This window comes from Globicephala melas, chromosome 10 (assembly GCF_963455315.2).
Source record: "Globicephala melas chromosome 10, mGloMel1.2, whole genome shotgun sequence".
Classification (NCBI taxonomy): domain Eukaryota; kingdom Metazoa; phylum Chordata; class Mammalia; order Artiodactyla; family Delphinidae; genus Globicephala; species Globicephala melas.
In genome coordinates, this window is record NC_083323.1 from 57,655,608 (window position 1) to 57,671,988 (window position 16,381).

Sequence of the window (16,381 nt, forward strand, 5' to 3'; positions counted from 1 at the left end):
GGCATCACCAGCCCCAAGCCCTGGGCTCCCGGCTCATGAGGGGCACTGCCTGAAGCTGGGAAGGCTGGGGGCGGCCCCCGCCTGAAGGCATCTGAGGGTGACTGAGCCAACGTCCTGCATTCTGGGCCTCGTGGAGAGGGGGGGCACCAGACTTCCCTTCACATTTTCAAGACGCCCGAGAAGACAGGTTTGGCCGTCCCCCTTGGGTTGTGTTCCTGCCTCTTCTCCAGCTGCCTCTGCATCTCTGACGCTCTCCTTCCCCCATGTCTTGGTCTTCTTGTCCCCGCCTCTCTGTCATCTCTCCTGTGAAAGGCTCCTTCTGCCCTCTCTGCTTTCCCTTTCACTGTTTTCTTTCTCCCTCTGTCACTTCCTCTCTCTTTTCTCTCCTTGCTTTTCCTTCACATCCTAGGAGCCCTGGGGTGGGGAGCTGCATGGGGCTCCTGGGAGGAGGCCCAAGGCCAGCTGGGGCTCTAGGGGAGATGGTGCATGTGCTTCTATGCACTGACCGGCAGGCTCAGGACAGGTCTTTTCATCAGAGCCGTCCCCACAATCCTTCTCTGAAACACAGAAACCGCCAAGGCAACCATTGGCACACGAGACACGGCAAAGATGAGGGGTAACATGGGGCTGACCCAATACATCCTCACACACATTATCCAGGGCTCGAGCCACTGCTGCAACACGTCACAACACCACACCAGACACGACCAGAGCCCCAAGACGGCACAGACACAACAGTCCACTGGCCCCCACGGCTGACATCACCTGGTCCAGGGTTGACTGCCAGGTGGGCTCCCGAGTCTGGAGCCAGAGCCTGGAGGGACCCCAGGAGACGGGGTTTGCAGGGAGAATGGCATTGGGCATGGGCTCTCCTTGCTCATCTCTCCCTGGCCCCTCAGCCTCTGCCAGAGGATGGGCAGCTCAGGCCCTGCCCGGGGAGGAATGGCACTGACAGGTGATGGGCGGGGTATCCCCTGGGTCCATCTTGGTTCCCCCACAGTGTTTCTAGCTTGTCCTTATTTCTCCTGGACAACCCAGGGGGACTTCTGTGAACTGGAGGAAGGCCCCGGCTTGATTCTAAAACCCCTTCACCTGCCACCCAGGTCCTGGCTGTGGCTTCTAGCTTTCCTAGGAATCAGGGCAGGTGAAGGGAAACAAGCTCTTACCATTGTCACATCTCCAGTTGATGTTGATGCATCTGCCGTTGTTGCAGGTAAACTGAGTCAGGGGGAAGCAGGTGGGATAGGCTGTCAGGGAGAAAGAGTAGCTGAGTAGGGTCCTCAAGATTATTTAGCATCATAGCACCAAGCAGGTGGGCGCTGGGTCCTTCCCATAACCGGCAGCCCTCAGCCCAGCCAGATGGGGGAGTGAAGGCTAAGTGGAGGTGCCTTGGCCTGGAACTCTGCCCATTCACTCCTACCCCTCTAAGCATCCTTTTTTTTAAGCAATTAATTACCAAACGCAGGCCATGCGCCGAGTGCTCTCCGTGCATGATCTCACTGAACCCCTACATCAGTGCTGTGACGTGGATGCCAGTATTATCCCCACTCTGCAGATGAAACTCACAGGGGCCCACGGAGGTCGAGCAACTTGCCCAAGGCCACCCAGGTACTAAGGTGCAGGGACTCTCCAGCACCCCCGCCCCAGGGCACGCTCTCGTGGGCCCTCCCTCCCCGTGCCAGCCTGGCCTTCCTGCTGTCTTGCTCACCACACGAGGCTGACTCATCGGAGCGGTCCCCACAATCGTCATCCAGGTCGCACGTCCAGGAGATGGGGATGCAGCGGCCACTGGCACAGGAGAACTGGTTGGGTGGGCAGGTGCGAGCTGGGGACAGGGATGGGCGTGAGTGCTCACAGCTGAGTCCCCTCTTTAATTTCACTTGCTTTGCTATTATTCTCTGCCCCTCTGGAAGTCTCCCCAAGGACCTCAAAGCTATTCTTCTTAGAGACATCATTCAAAATCACCTACGTGGTCTCACACCGGACGCTTCACCCCGTCTCTCGAGGGGTCGCTGGTGTCCTCCAAGGAGAAGATCCATCCGCCTTGCTTGTCATCCCCAACCTAGAGCTGTGCTCTGTCCCCTGCAAGCACGGGCCTCCCAGCCAACCCTGTCCTCCCTTCCCCTCTGCCCTGGGTGCCCCGTGCTCCTGTCTCTCCCTGAGGCCCCTCTGTCTTCCCAAGCCTGGCTCCCCCGCCTGCCCTGCCCTGGTGACTGAGGGGTGCCGGTGTGGTCACGCCCCTCCCACACCTGAGCAAGTGGCATTGGACTCGTCTTCGCTGTTCCCGCAGTCATTGTCCCCGTCACAGAGCCAGCGGTTGGGGATGCAACGGTTGTTCTCGCACTTGAACCGGTCCGAGGGGCAGGTGTGCTGATCTGAGGAGGGAGAGGTCAGGGGTCAGCCGGAGGGAGGGGCCCCCAGCTCTCCAGCTGTTGCCCAAGGGCCGGCTGTGCAGCAGGGACTCACGGCAGAGGGCAGGGGCCTCGTCGCTGTTGTCCAGGCAGTCGTTGTCCCCGTCGCACTTCCAGCGTTCCTGGATGCAGCGGCTGTTTGAGCAGGCGAACTCGCCTGGCTGGCACTGGGGTGGGGGCACGTAGGACGGGTTCGCTGTGGGTACCACAAGGCGTGAGGGGGAAAGTCAGACCCAGGTCATGGACAGGTGCCGAGCCCCCTGTCCTCTGTTGGCTTGTTTTATGATTTTAAAATAATATACACAGTCATCTTTCCTAGTGCATAGTTCTTCGTGAAGAAATTATCTGGGTGGAAACTGCAACTCTTTCTCAGGCCACAAGGGTGATGTTTGCTCTGCTGCTTCCAGTACCGCAATGTGGTCTGAAAATAAAGGAGCTTCCAAGAGAGCCTAGAGCCCCCCATCCTTTTGTCCCCACCGAGCAGCCCGCCCCTTGCCCCTCCCTGCCATCTCCATGAACTGCCCCTTGGAAGTCATCTCCAGGACCCTCGGCCCCTGCTCTGGTCCCTGGACTTTTTCCTGCCTTTGGCTATCAGCGGTGAAATCACTTCGTCCTTTGTGTTTGCACAGGGTAAGCTCAGGAAGCCCAGGACGCCCATGTCAGTCCCTGGCCCTGGCCCCCGCTGCTCTGTGCATGCCTTTCTGACCCATCTCTCACCCCCTCTAGCCCTGTGGGTCCCAAGGACCACTGGACCTGGAGGCTGTATGTGTCCGCCTTGCTCCTCACCTGTGCTTCCAGACCATTCTCCCTCTCTCCCCTCTGAAAAATCAGTACTGACTTTCATGTTTTTAGACTATATACGAACCCCTACTTCAAAGGACCCCAGGCTAGTCCCCAGCATCCTTAAGGGTTTTTAGCTCCTGGTTCAGGGTCACTTTCTCCATAATCACTCCCTCTTTATTCTTGGTGATTTCAGTGTGCACACAGGTGACTCTTCCATAATGCTGGCCCCTCAGCATTATGAGGAGCTGCCTCCACCCAGCTCCTCTTCACCAATCCTCTTGCCCTGCACCTGGCCTCAGTCACTCACTCTTAGGTGTACACTATGGCCCACTGACCCATTTTCACTTCTGGGATTCTATCCTAAGGAAATCATCCAGAATATGGGAAGGCATGAAGCTATAAGAAATAGCAGAGCAGGTGATTAATAAACAGACTCTGGGTCAGGGTTCCTGGGTTCAAACCCCTGCTCTAACTTTGGGCCTCAATTTCTTCATCTATAAATTGGGGTAATAAAGATACCTTCCCTACAGGAATATTTTAAGGAGTAAATAAGTTACTGCATGAGGACTGCTTATAACCATGCGTAGTACATAGTCCGTGTTCAATAAATGCTGGCTGTGATTACACCAAAAAACTGGAAACAACCTAAACATCCAACAGTAGAGAAATGGTTCAGTAAATTATGGGATGTTTACCCAATTAAATATATTTTGGCCATTAGAAATTCTGCTGATGTATTCATGACGCACCGTCAAGTGACAAATGCAGGAAACAGAACAGCATGTGCAGCACGATTCCATTTAAGCAAAAGTAAATATATAGAGAAATTGGGAGGTTGTTCACTGAAATGGTAACGGTGCAGTCTATGGGTGGCGGAATTTGGGATGATTTGTACTTTCTCTTTTGTATTTTTCTATACTGTTCATTTATTTTTACAATGAGCATGACCCGCTTTTATTAAAAAATGGGGCTATTTAAAATAATGCAATAATAACACAGAAAATTTGTGACATATATGAGCCAAAAGGGGCAGAAAACATTTATATACAGTATATTCCAACCATGTAAAAACACACCTAAGGAAAAAAGGATGGTGTGCCTTTACCACAATGCTAACAATATAGTGGTGTTTGCTGGTGAGATTGGGCTTTTTTTCTCTCCTCTAATTTCCAATATTCTGAACTATTGTCGTATAACTTTAATAATGCGGAAATAAATGTAAAACGTTAATGGTTTTCTCTTTCCATAGCTGTCCTGCTCCTCACTTGGTTTCCCTGATTTTCATGCCTTCCCAAACCTCCCACCCCCTGGTCACCCCGAAACACCCTCCAGCCCTCAGAGCCTTCTTCTCTCACCCCATCCCTCACCTCCTGTTGCCCCCAGGGCCCTCTTTGCCTCCTTCATCTCCGACGGGGACACCGTGGCCTCCTCCTGCTGGGGTCTGCTCCCCCACCTCCCACCCCAGCTGGGCCCCTCGTACCCAAACAAGTGACACCGTCTGTGTCCAACACCTGGTCCTCAGCACAGGCACACTGGCGGCTCCCAGGGGTGGCCAGGCACAGGCTGCTGCAGCCGCCATTGTTCACCCGGCATTTGTTGGTACCCACTGTGAAGGAGGGGTCACGGGTGGGAGGAGGAAGGACGGGGAGGACAGGGGATGGGTTTCAGCAGGGTCAGGAAAGGCCAGAGAGGGGAGATGAGAGGCCGGGGGAGGAGACGCATTAAAAGGAGGAGACAGAAAGAGGAAATACGGAGGGGTTGAAGAAGAGGAGGTGCAGTCACGGGGCAGGGGGGAGATAGGGAACACAGAAGGTCAAATCGGGGTGGGGGACTCTCTTCTCGAGAGTCTCCAAAGTTAGTGCCCTCACCCCCCGGTCTAGGTCCCACCCCAGACCCAAGTCCCAGCCCAGGGGTACCTTGCTGCTGCTGGGCATCATACATGCGGATCTCAAAAATGGGGGGCCGCTCGCTGCGCAGAAGGGTCACGATGGGGGGCGTGCCTCCTGTGCCCCGTTCCAGGCGGTAGACACTGCCACTCCGGTACTCGGTCCAGAAGAGGTAGTTGCCGTGATGACACAGGCCAAAGGCGTGGTTCAGCTCAGGACCCTCGTACACAATCTAGGAATGGAGAAGAGGTTACCAAGGAGCTGGGAGACACGTGGGGGTGCCTCAGGGAGGCCCGGGGGGGGTCAGTGTTCTGTACACTCATACGTCCATGGCCTGGCCATCAGCCTAGAAGCCCCCAGGGGTGCACGCCATGAAGTGCCAGGCCCTGAAGCCAGCAGAGCGCTGACGGGGGGCTTTGCCCGCAGTCCTCTCTCGGGCCGATTCGTGTTCATTCATGTCCCTCCAACACAGGCGCACGCGCGCACGCACGCGCACACACAGAGTAGCGAGCAGACATCCAGGATCCATACATTCGTTTCTTCATCCACCACACATCTGCCAGGCTCTGTTAAGGCAGCGCTAAGAAATGGAAAAGACGCGAGCCCTTCGCTGGAGCTGCCTATCGTCTCAGGAAAGGCACACAAGGCTGTCCACGGCGGAGAGGGGTCTGGAGACGACACCCCAGAGGAGGTGGCCCGCCCCTGAGTGCTGTGCCAGCTGAGGAGGAGCTGGGTGGAGGCAGAAGAATCTGCATGAGCAGCAGCAAAGAGGGCAGCACCTTGACGTGTGCTGGACTTGAAAGCTGTCTAGTGCTGCTGTTCCAAGTGCCGGGATGCAGGGAGCAGAGGGTGAAAGAGGACCACAGAGACGGTCAGGGGCCACACCATAAAGGGCCTTACACACCATGAAAGAGCTTGGTCCACACCAAGCTTGCACGGGGCTCATGAATGAAGACGTAGCCCCCGGAATGAACGAGCGTGCGCCTACACCGTCTCCAGGCATCTCGCACCTGTACAGGGGCACACGGTGCAGGCACACGCCAGTGTGTGCTGCCTGTATGTGCACAGCCAGGCAGAGGCACACACGATGTGTATGCTCAGGTGTTCACACAGGTGGTCAGGCCCACAGACCACGTGCATGGTCACAGAGATACTCTGATAGAAGCGAATCCTCGAACAACGTAAGACATAGGCACACAAGCACACAGAGGGACACACCCGCAGGCTCACAGGTAAACACACGTGAAGCACACAGGCCCGGACACACACAGACGCCCACACATTCAGACACACAGCCTCACCGCACAGAAATGTGGTCCAGCAATGCACACACGGACACCCACACACAGGCGCACGCCTGCCCACCTTCCGGTCCGTGCCATTGAGCAGGATGGTCTCGATGCGATCATAGAAAGCGTCCACCCAGTAGAGGCGCCCAGCTGGGATGTCCAGGCTCAGCCCATTGGGCCAAAGTACTGTCTTGGAGGTGACAAAGATGTCTCGGTGTGAGCCGTCCATCCAGGCCCTCTCCAGCCGCCCTCGCCGACTGTCCTTGGGGTCCTCCTCCCAGTCAGTCCAGTACATCCACCTGTGGGCAGCTACTGGTCAGCACCACATAGCCATCCCTACCATCAACATCCTCCCCTGTGATCCCAATCCAGACGGGCATCCCAGAGCTCCTCACGGGGGTCTTCCTGCCCTGCTCACCCTCAGCCCACGTATTTCATTCATTCATTCCTCCACTCAACAAATATTTGTTGAATGCCTACTGAGCTGGGCACAGTTCTGGCGCTGGAGGACCCAGCAGAGACCAAGGCAGCCAAAGCCCCTGCTCTCGTACGGATATGTCCCACCCAGGACACAGACAAGACACAAGTCAGTCGAGAGGGTCACACACAACACAGAGCAATAGGAGTCAGGAGGGACTCGAAGCAGGGGCACGGCATGGAGAGTGCCCGGGCAGCCGGTGGGGAAGGCCTCTCTGAGGAAGTGGCATTTGAGCTGAGATGTGAAAGCTGAGAAGAAGCCACATATGCAAATACTTGGGAGTCCCAGGCAGAGGAACTCCAAGAGCAAAAGCCCTGAGGTAGGAAGAGCTGGAGTGCTGGTTTAAGGAACAGACAGCAGGCAGTGGGGACAGAACTTGCAAATGCAGGATGTGAGGTGCAGATGAGGTCAAACGAGCTGCAGGCAGACCCTGTAGGACCCCGGGGCTGATAAGGGCAAGGGGAGCCAGGGGAGGGCCCGCTGGGAGTGACAGGACCAGATTTCTATGTATGTGTTTAGAGCATCACTCCCATTGCCCTGTAGGTGGGGACACCTTTTCCCCTTTCAGCCCAATTCTCACCGAAGCATCCCAGCTCGGCTGCCCTCCCCTGTCCACTCTCTCTCTTATCCCCCAGTCCTGAGGCCCACGCAGTCCCTGGCTCCTCCCCTCCCAAGGCGGTGGGAGGACTCACCCATTGAGCGGATCCACCACAATGGCCCTGGGGTGTGTCATTTTGCCCTCGATTAAGGTCTTGCGGGTCTGAGCAGCCTTCTCCAGCCTGGCCACACTGATGGTCTTCTTGGGCCCATCATCCGTCCAATACAAATTGTCCCCCATCCAGTCCACAGCTACGCCCTCCACATTGTGTATGCCTGCAGTGGGCGGGGCGGAGCAAGGAGGGAGAGCCTCAAAGGCGGCTCAAATCTGCCGGCCTCTGGCTCTTAAGATACCTGCACCTTGGAGCACTTGGCTAGTGGGGAATGCAGGGAGACTCCTGTGCCCTAGACGGTGGCTGGGATGGGATGGAATGAGAGGTTGGAGGAAGGAACCTGGGAGGTTGTTTGTGCTGCCACATCTGTGTTGAGTCGGGGTCTCTCAAAGCTGCACATGGCAGGGCTTCCCTGGTGGCGCAGTGGTTGGGAGTCCGCCTGCCGATGCAGGGGACACGGGTTGGTGCCCCGGTCCGGGAAGATCCCACCTGCCGCGGAGCGGCTGGGCCCGTGAGCCATGGCCGCTGAGCCTGCGCGTCCGGAGCCTGTGCTCCACAACGGGAGAGGCCACAACAGTGAGAGGCCCGCATACCGCAAAAAAAAAAAAAAAAGCTGCACATGGCAGCAAGAAAACCTACGTGGCACACGTGGGCTCACTTGAGAAGGCGCGTCAGGGCCTGAGCTGGGGTGGACAGCCGAAGCAATAGGCATGTGGCTCTGGGCACAAGTGCGACGCCACATCCCAGGCCTAAAACTCCTGAGCTAGCAAAATGAGTAAGTTAGGGAGTGATTTTTCACTTAGCCACAGGCTTCATCTCAAGCTAAATAGCATCCCTGGTATAGGGAACCCCAGTCCTTTCCTGATGAGGAGTTGCTTTTGATTTCCCCAAAGTCTTATGATTGCTGACGGCTGAGCTTCTCTGAGCCGAGGTGGGGGATGGAGAGCAGGCCAAGGGTGGTAACCAGCACCAGCCAGACTGACTGGTTAGGAAGCCCTGTCCTGGGGGCCCGAGTGCAGGTTTGGGAGCTCCTAACACCCGGGAGGCATGGTGCAGCGGCTCGGAGGCTCAGAGCCTCCACGCCGATGGATATTCAGAAGACAGTGCACTGCGGACCTGCTGGGGCAGCTCAGAGGGAAAAACTGGATTCCATTCACAAAACACAATTTTCTCAGGACATGTAAGCATGCAGCTCTTGGCGGCCGTGAGGTCTGGCTGCACAGACCCTGTGTGTACACACGTGTGCCGGTGTGTCTGCGCCGATTCAGCGCCTCAGGCCTCTCCCCGGCTGTGCGCCGCGTGAAGCTCCGGGGCTCAGAGCCAACGGCAGAGAGACCCTGAGTTTCCCAAGGGCTGGCAAGGACGGCCCACACGGCCTTAGCCATCCATCCTCCGGCCTCTTCCCAGCTCAGCCAAGAAGGGGGTCACCCAGGGGTCAATCTGTCTATCCCCTCATCTCCATGCCAACCAGCCCAGCTAGCCAGTCAGCTGGGGACTCTCCACGCTGGAAGGGCACCAGGAGAGAGGTGCCCAGGCCCCCAATCACTTCCTGCCTCAGGTGGGCGCGTGCCTTGGGGGTCCCATCCACACACCTCCCACTTTGGGGCCCTTACCATCCTTCAGGATGGTCTCCCGCTCAGTGCCATCGATCTTCTGGCGGCCGATGAGGTAGCTGGTGGTGTCGGCAAAGTAGATGAAGCCGGTCTCAGCATGGAAGTCCAGGGCCCGGGGGTTCATGAGGTTCTCGATGGGGATCATGTGCTCGTCGGGGACCTTGGCCCCCATATCCATGCCCCGGATGATGCCTGGCCGGCCCTTGCCATACACGAGGAATAGCTCGTGTTCCGGCTCTAAGGCAGGCACAAGGAGGGGCACAAAGTCAGACACACACACACACACACACACACACACACACACGACCACCACCCAGCCAATGCCCTGGCTGTACTGGGTGAAGGGTGTGGGGATGGCAGGGGGTCTGAACCACATGGACAGACACATAGCATGTAAGGTCCAGGGACCAACGCCCTGGGGTTTTTCCTGTGCACTCTAGGGGTGAGAAATGGGGTGAAAGTAGCGTGTCTTCAGCAAGTGCCCTCTGCTGAGTAGTGGAATTAGTGGCCCAAATATGTTGGAATCAGGTCCCTTTTGACCACTTCCTCTGTTCATCCTAGTCTAAGCCATGTCACTTCTTGCCTACGCCGCATAAACAGCGTCCTGCCACTTCCCTGCTGCCCATCCTCCGCCCAGCAGCTAGCGTGATCATTTCTACAAACGTGACTCAAATCTGTTAAGCCACCCAGAGCTTCTCATTCCAGTTAGAATATAATCCAACACCCTTCCTCATCTCCCCTCACTCACGCGCTGCCCCGCTCCCGTCCCCCTGCCGCCTCTCTGCTCTCCGGCCCGCCAAGCTCACGCTGGCCTCTGAGCCTGGGCGTTACAGATTCCCTCTGCCGGAAGCGCTCTCCTTTCAGGTACATGATTCTCATGGTTCACTTCCTCATTTCACAGCGCGCTTGACGTTACTATCGCCTCCGCAGAGAAGCCTTCCCTGACTGTCGTCTAAACCGGAGCCTTCGCTGTCGTCATTAACTCTAAGCTGCACTTTATTTTCTTCCTAACACCTACCCTCACCGCAAGTTATTTATGTGTCTGTCTGCCTCTCCTGCCAGACTATAAGCTCCATGAGGCCAGAGACAACGTCTATCTTGTTTACTGCTGAACCCTCACTGCCAGGACAGTGCCAGACATAGTGTGCGCTCACTAGATACTTGTTGAATGAAGGAAGGAATGAAGGGATGAATGGGCCAGTGGACAGCGTTCTCCGGAGCCTGAGTGGGGGAGCGGGATAAGCCCTGCTCTCGGATGGGAGTGCAAGTCGCATCCCTGTCCCTCACCAGGGCGAAACTTTGGGTAAGCCCCTACCATCTTTCTGCATCTCAGACAGATGCAGCTGGGCTGTGGGAGGCGGGTAAGGACCCCTCCCGTCCCACCCCAGCAGGCACACAAGCCCTTCCCTGTCACTCACTCTTGCACGACTTCCCATCACTGCCCAGGCTGAAGCCGGAGCGGCAGCGGCAGGTCCGCGCCTTGTGACTGTTGGCCAGCAGACAGATGTCGGAGCAGCCTCCTGGCTTCCCGTACTGGTCATTCTCGCAGGCGTGGCTCCTCACTGGGGCAGGGTGGAGAGCTGCTCAGGACCCCTCGAAGCCCCTGTGCCAGGCCTTGAGAAGGCTTCCTGCAGTCTGACCACTCTCCCTCCTGCTAAGGTCTTTGTGCCTGTTGTCCCCTCTGGGGATTTGGAAGCCACGGGACTGGCATTCCTCTGCTCTGACACCACCCAGCCTTCAGACTCTTGGGTGGGGACCTCTGTGGTCAGGGGACAGAGTCACACTGTTGCCCACAGCCAGGCGCTTCTACTCTAGACCAGCCAGGGAACTGGGAGGGGTGATCTACGTCCTGAGCAGAATAGGGGCAAGGGGCTCCCTCGGGGTGGGATCTGGAGGCTGACGGGCAGGAAGGGGCGGCGGGGGAAGCAGACGGTGGAGAGGAGGTAGTCTGGGGTGGATGGCTAGGAGAAGCAGTCATACCACGAGAGAATCAGGGGTGTCCCTGGCGGGGCTGTGGAACCCCACTCACCTCTGGGCTGACGCCGCTGGTGGTAGATGTGGAGGGCACCTCCCTTGTCCACACGGGTGACGACCTGGTAGTCGGTGCTGTTGAAGCGGTTCACGCGGATCACGCTCGTCTTCTGCTGGGCGTTGGCGTTGTCTGAGTTGGTGGCGTAGAGATAATTCTCAAACACGGTCAGGCCATACAGGTGCTCGATCTGAGGTGGGCAGGCAGGAACGGTCAACATGAGGAGAAGAGAATCCTCCCTCTGCCCCTGGTGAGCCCCTCAGCTTCTCTTCCAGACTCCATAACTTGCATCCCCAAACTCACTCCACGGTTGTCTGACTCCGTGCTTTACTCCTGTCTCCTCTGGACTATCCTGTTCTTGAGATATGCTTGTCAAATCCCATCCATCCTTCACAGAGCATCTCTTTGAAGGGCTTCTGGAACCTTCTAACCAGAGAGGACAGTCTCTCCTTCCACACTCCATTTCTGGCTGTAATCCACTGTCTGGTGATCTGTGGGTTTACTCTATCCACTCCGCTCAAACCCCTTGAGGGCAGGAACCATGTCCCTCTCAGAACCAGGCACGTATTCAATGATGGGATGATTTTGCACTGAAGTAGAGTTGGGCCCTACACTCTGTCCACAGGGAACATGCTTAGCCCGCCTCTAGCTCCCAGCTTTTGGGAAGGTTGAGAGAACAGACTGGCCCCAAGCAAGCCTGATAACAGCCTCTGCTACCTGCATAATGTATCTAAGGTAACCAACTGTCCCAGTTTGTCCAAGACTGGCCCAGGGGACTTTCAGGGCTGACACTGGGACAGTCTCAGGCAAATCGGGATGGAGGGTCCCCCTAATTATCCCAGAAGAGAGGTGTCATCTCTGAACTGGAAGGGCTTCTGGACTAGGTTCAAGTGCTATTTCCCAGCTGTGTAACCTCAAGCAAATCACTTAACCTCTTTGAATCCTGCCTTTTTTCAGCCGCCAAAAGGGAACTGAGACACCTGACCGCTCATTTTCCAGGGGCTTGTTCTAAGAACCCAACTCAAATGAGAAAAGGGAAGTAAAAGGTGGTCTCTAAAATGACTGTGGCCGTCCGAGCGGAAGCCATGTTCTGTCCTTTCCCCCAGACGCTCGTGCCCACCCCCTCCCTACCAGAGGGCTCAGGGCAACCACGCTCCCATTCTGTCCCCCGCCCTCCCAAGAGGCCCAGAGAAGGGTTTCCCGGCCGAGACTTCCTCCTCACCAGGATGCCCTGGATGATGGTCTGCCGGCCCTTGCCCTCGTAGTCCACCACCTCAATGTAGTCCAGGTAGGCATCGGCCCAGTAGACGAGGCGGCTGACCAGGTCCAGCGTGATGCCGTGAGGAAACACAATCTTGCTGTCGACCAGCTTGGTGCGGTTCTGCCCGTCCATATCACAGCGCTCCACTTTGGGGATCTGCCCGTAGTCAGTGAAGAACACCTTCCTGTGAGCAGATGGCATGTTAAATGGGGTCTGGACACCGGGCACCCTCCCTTCTACCACAGCCTCTGCCTCCCTGTTCCAGGGCCAGTGCCCCTGCCTGCCCCGCTCACCCCATGGCAGGGTCCAGTGCAATGCCCTTGGGGTTGTAGAGCTCCAGGTCTAGCAAAGTGACACACGTGTCCCCGTTTCGGTTGCAGACAAAGATCCTATCATCGATGTCATCCACAAAGTAGAAGTTGCCTGTCAGCCAGTCGATGGCCATCTGTTCCACGTCTGGAGAGTGTGAATGAAAGGGCTATGGGGGAGGTCCTCCCACAGACATGCCCACCCTCTGCTGGTGCAGAACCTACCGTGGGAAGCCCACCTCCTCTGGGGTGCCCTCCTCCACCACCCATGCCACGGCTGTCTCTCCTCCCTGAGCTCTTACGGGAGCTACTGGCAGCGGCACGTTTTGCCTTGTGCTCTTGGCCACCCTTCACCAACAGGGTCTCTCCAAAGAGAAGTCTCTGAGTATCCTCCCACACCGCCCTGCTCCCCATGCCGAGCTCAGGGCGGGCACACAGGGGCACTGGATGATTGGTGGCTGGTTGGCTGACGGACAGGTTTCCCAACTCTAGCCCCTGCTTGAATGGGACCAACTTCTTGGGGTTCCAAAAGGCAGTGAGGATAGGTCTACTAGCTCATTCCAGAATTTTTTAAATCTGTTTTTACTTTAGATAAGAGCACTCAGGCTAATACAACATCACACATCTCTGCTTTTGGCTGGACTTTCATCATCTTTGTATGGTAAGTCGAGTTATATCACACTAGCTAGGAGCACGGACTGGAAGCTGTACGCGCTGCATGACTTTTAAAAGTGGAAAAGCAGGGTATCCATCAATAAATCCGCTCTGAGAGAAGAGAATGTCCAAATAAGGGGCCCGCAGAGATGGAAAAGGGAAGGTCCATGGTGGCAAAAGGTTGGAACCAGTGGCATGGGCCAAACTTCCTGTATTCACTCCCATTCCCCTGTTTCTTCAATGTCCCTATTGCTCAATTTCCTCCAGTCCTCGGAAGGGTGGGAAGGAGCAGGGAATAAGATATACGGCTGGAGGGCTTCCCTGGTGACGCAGTGGTTGAGAGTCCGCCTGCCGACGCAGGGGACGCGGGTTCGTGCCCCGGTCCGGGAGGATCCCGCATGCCGCGGAGCGGCTGGGCCCGTGAGCCATGGCCGCTGGGCCTGCACGTCGGAGCCTGTGCTCCGCAACGGGAGAGGCCACAACGGTGAGAGGCCCACGTACCGCAAAAAAAAAAAAAAAAAAAGATATAGGGCTGGAGGAGAGAGTGCAGAGGAGGAGAGCCATCAAAGGACTCTGAAGGTAAACTGAGGCATGGCTCAGAAAGAAGGGGAGCTTCAGAAGGGTGGGAGTGGGGGAAGAGGATGGAGACCAGGTGCCCATACTCAGTCTATGGCAAAAAGGGCCTAAGAGATCAGGGGTGGGGCAAGGGCAGCAGGAAGTCTAGGAGGCAGGAAGTCTGGGGACGGGACCCCTGCTGGCCTCCTGGGGGGCGGTGTGGCTCCTTCTCTCCAGGACCCACTGGCTCCCATCCACCCACTGCCCCCTCCAACTACCACTATCAGAGGTGATACCTCTTGCAAGCAGGGACGTTTCCAAGACAATGACTCCCTGGGACCCCTGCCTTGCACTCCACTTCCACCAATTTCCTCAGCAGGTAAAGGAGTCTTTGGACCACCTGTCTCTGGCTGAAACTTTTTTATTTATTTATTTTTTACTGAAATCCCCACTAGCCACACTCAACCTGGTAAGGATTATTCAATCCCTACACGGCTACAGGTATAATGACTAGGCTTTCTGCTCAGCCCTCCCTAATCCTCCCCCCTCCCTCACAGGGATTCAGGGGCTGTTTCCTAACAGTGGGTAGGGGTGGGGGGCACAGGGAACAGGAACACGGCTCCCAGGGAACTTGGCCAGGCCCTGACACTGACTCATAGTCACAGGACTTAGGCTGAGGGAGGAAGGGAAAGAGCCAGTCTGAGACTCTCACCAAACTAGTTTCCTCTTCAGGTCCCCCCTGTTGAACCCCACCCCAAGATGCCTGGAGAAAGAGGTCACAGGGATGAGGTGTTACCCCTGTGACTGCTGATGTGTCCCTAAACCCAGCAACTCTCTCCTCGGAGCCCCAGTACTGTCCCCTCCTGACAAGGTCAAAGAGAGGGGGCAGAGCAGCCTGGGCGCATGGATCCCAGGCCGGGGAGGAAGAGGGCCCAGTGCAGGGGTTAGGCGAGCAAACTACCCCACACTGTGACCACAGAGAAAACAGATGAAAATGAACGCTGCTGGACCCCATCCAGAGGAAACCAAGGTCCCAAGCTGGGGCCGGGGTTGGGGGGGCGCGGGGGGGAGGGGTGGACCCTGCCGCAGTCCCAGGCAGCCAGCAGGGTGGGTGAAAGGCAAACAGGGCTGTGTGCCCTTTACTTGGTGGGCACGGTGGGGGTCTGGGGGATGCTGGCATGTAGACGAACCTCATCACTCAAAGCTGTTTTCCCAGCACCAGCTGGGGCAGCTGCGTCCTTCTCTCCAACTTCCTGAGGCTTCCCTGAGTCACTGCCCAGCTCCAAGGCTGGCAACACCCTTCCCCTGCTCCCCGATCCACCCTCCCTCGGCAAGAGGGGAGGAGGAAGAAACCTGAAGGGATCTGATGCCCCCCCATCCCAGATGCAGTTCCACGTCCTCCCCTGCAGCCTCAGGATGGCTGACCTTCGAGCCTCCCTGCTGGCCTGGGAAGGAAGGCAGAGGGATCGTCCGGCTCTCAGATGTTTACCCTTGGCTCGTCTCCTCTTCCACCTCCCAAAGGCCAGGCAGGGCCCCACTCAGCAGGCCGGTGAGGAGTTGGCAAGAACTGGAGTCCCCAGCCCGGCCTGGGCTCCCCTTTGGTATTTTTGCAGCTGGAGACTATTAGTTGCAAGCAAAAATCCTTTGTTATCCAACCCCTCCACCACATTATCTTCCTCTCTTCTCAAGTCCAGACTCCTCTGCACACCCCACCACATACACTCACACACATGCACACACTCACACGCACACACACGCTGGGCCACTCTTCCCATTCCAAGTGTAGTGAGACGGGCTCAGATCGGGAGAGGGCACCTTCCCTCCCGGGCTCCCCGCAGGCAGTGTCTGGGCCACTGCCCCCTGTCCCGGGGCGTGGAGGGGGCAACTGGAGTCCTGGGCTTCGGCCTGCAGGACCTGACATTCTGTCTCCACACACCCAGAGGGCAGCTGGCCCCTCGTGGCCCAGCCTTCTCGGGACTGATCCACCTCACAGCACCCTCCACAAGGGCTCTATGGCCAAAGGCCCCAGAGATCCTGAAGACGGGAGAATCCTGTAAACCCAAGGGGTGGGATGCTGTGTGGTGATGGGAGGAGTGTGGGGCTGGTCTGGAGGCTGAGGGGTTAGGGATCCCAGGGTAGAGAAGGAGGCCAGGAAGCTGGGAGGGTAATAAGACAGAGGATAGACCACAGCCTGCCTGTGATATCACAAAGGACTTTCAGTTCCAGGCCCCAGAATAGACCTGGGCTGTGTGTTTGTAACTGCTGAGCCCTCCCTGTGCCCCAACGCTGATGCTCAGCGCTCGGCACTCGCCACCACTCCAGCTTTTCTCGACGTCGCCCTCCTTCACGTCATTCAAGAGGCGTCTCCCTAAACTGGTGGCTGCTTTTCCAAAAACAACAGCCC

The 16,381-nt window shown here is 57.0% G+C and overlaps 1 protein-coding gene across 2 annotated transcripts in view; it reads right to left on the reverse strand.

Annotated features, from left to right (window-relative positions):
• LRP1 (LDL receptor related protein 1) overlaps positions 1-16,381 on the reverse strand; it is a 79,293-nt gene that overhangs the window by 41,551 nt on the left and 21,361 nt on the right. Inside the window, exons 7-20 of one of the 2 annotated variants that reach the window (XM_060307074.2) lie at positions 12,754-12,916; positions 12,422-12,644; positions 11,200-11,389; positions 10,589-10,732; positions 9,171-9,407; positions 7,540-7,720; positions 6,446-6,668; positions 5,111-5,312; positions 4,675-4,800; positions 2,467-2,607; positions 2,250-2,375; positions 1,709-1,825; positions 1,167-1,247; positions 507-557 (exon numbers count right to left, since the gene is read on the reverse strand). In XM_060307074.2, the coding sequence (XP_060163057.1) occupies positions 507-557; positions 1,167-1,247; positions 1,709-1,825; positions 2,250-2,375; positions 2,467-2,607; positions 4,675-4,800; positions 5,111-5,312; positions 6,446-6,668; positions 7,540-7,720; positions 9,171-9,407; positions 10,589-10,732; positions 11,200-11,389; positions 12,422-12,644; positions 12,754-12,916 (2,205 nt within the window). The remainder of the gene's footprint in view (positions 1-506; positions 558-1,166; positions 1,248-1,708; positions 1,826-2,249; positions 2,376-2,466; positions 2,608-4,674; positions 4,801-5,110; positions 5,313-6,445; positions 6,669-7,539; positions 7,721-9,170; positions 9,408-10,588; positions 10,733-11,199; positions 11,390-12,421; positions 12,645-12,753; positions 12,917-16,381) is intronic. The other variant, XM_030866565.3, reaches the window with a different exon arrangement.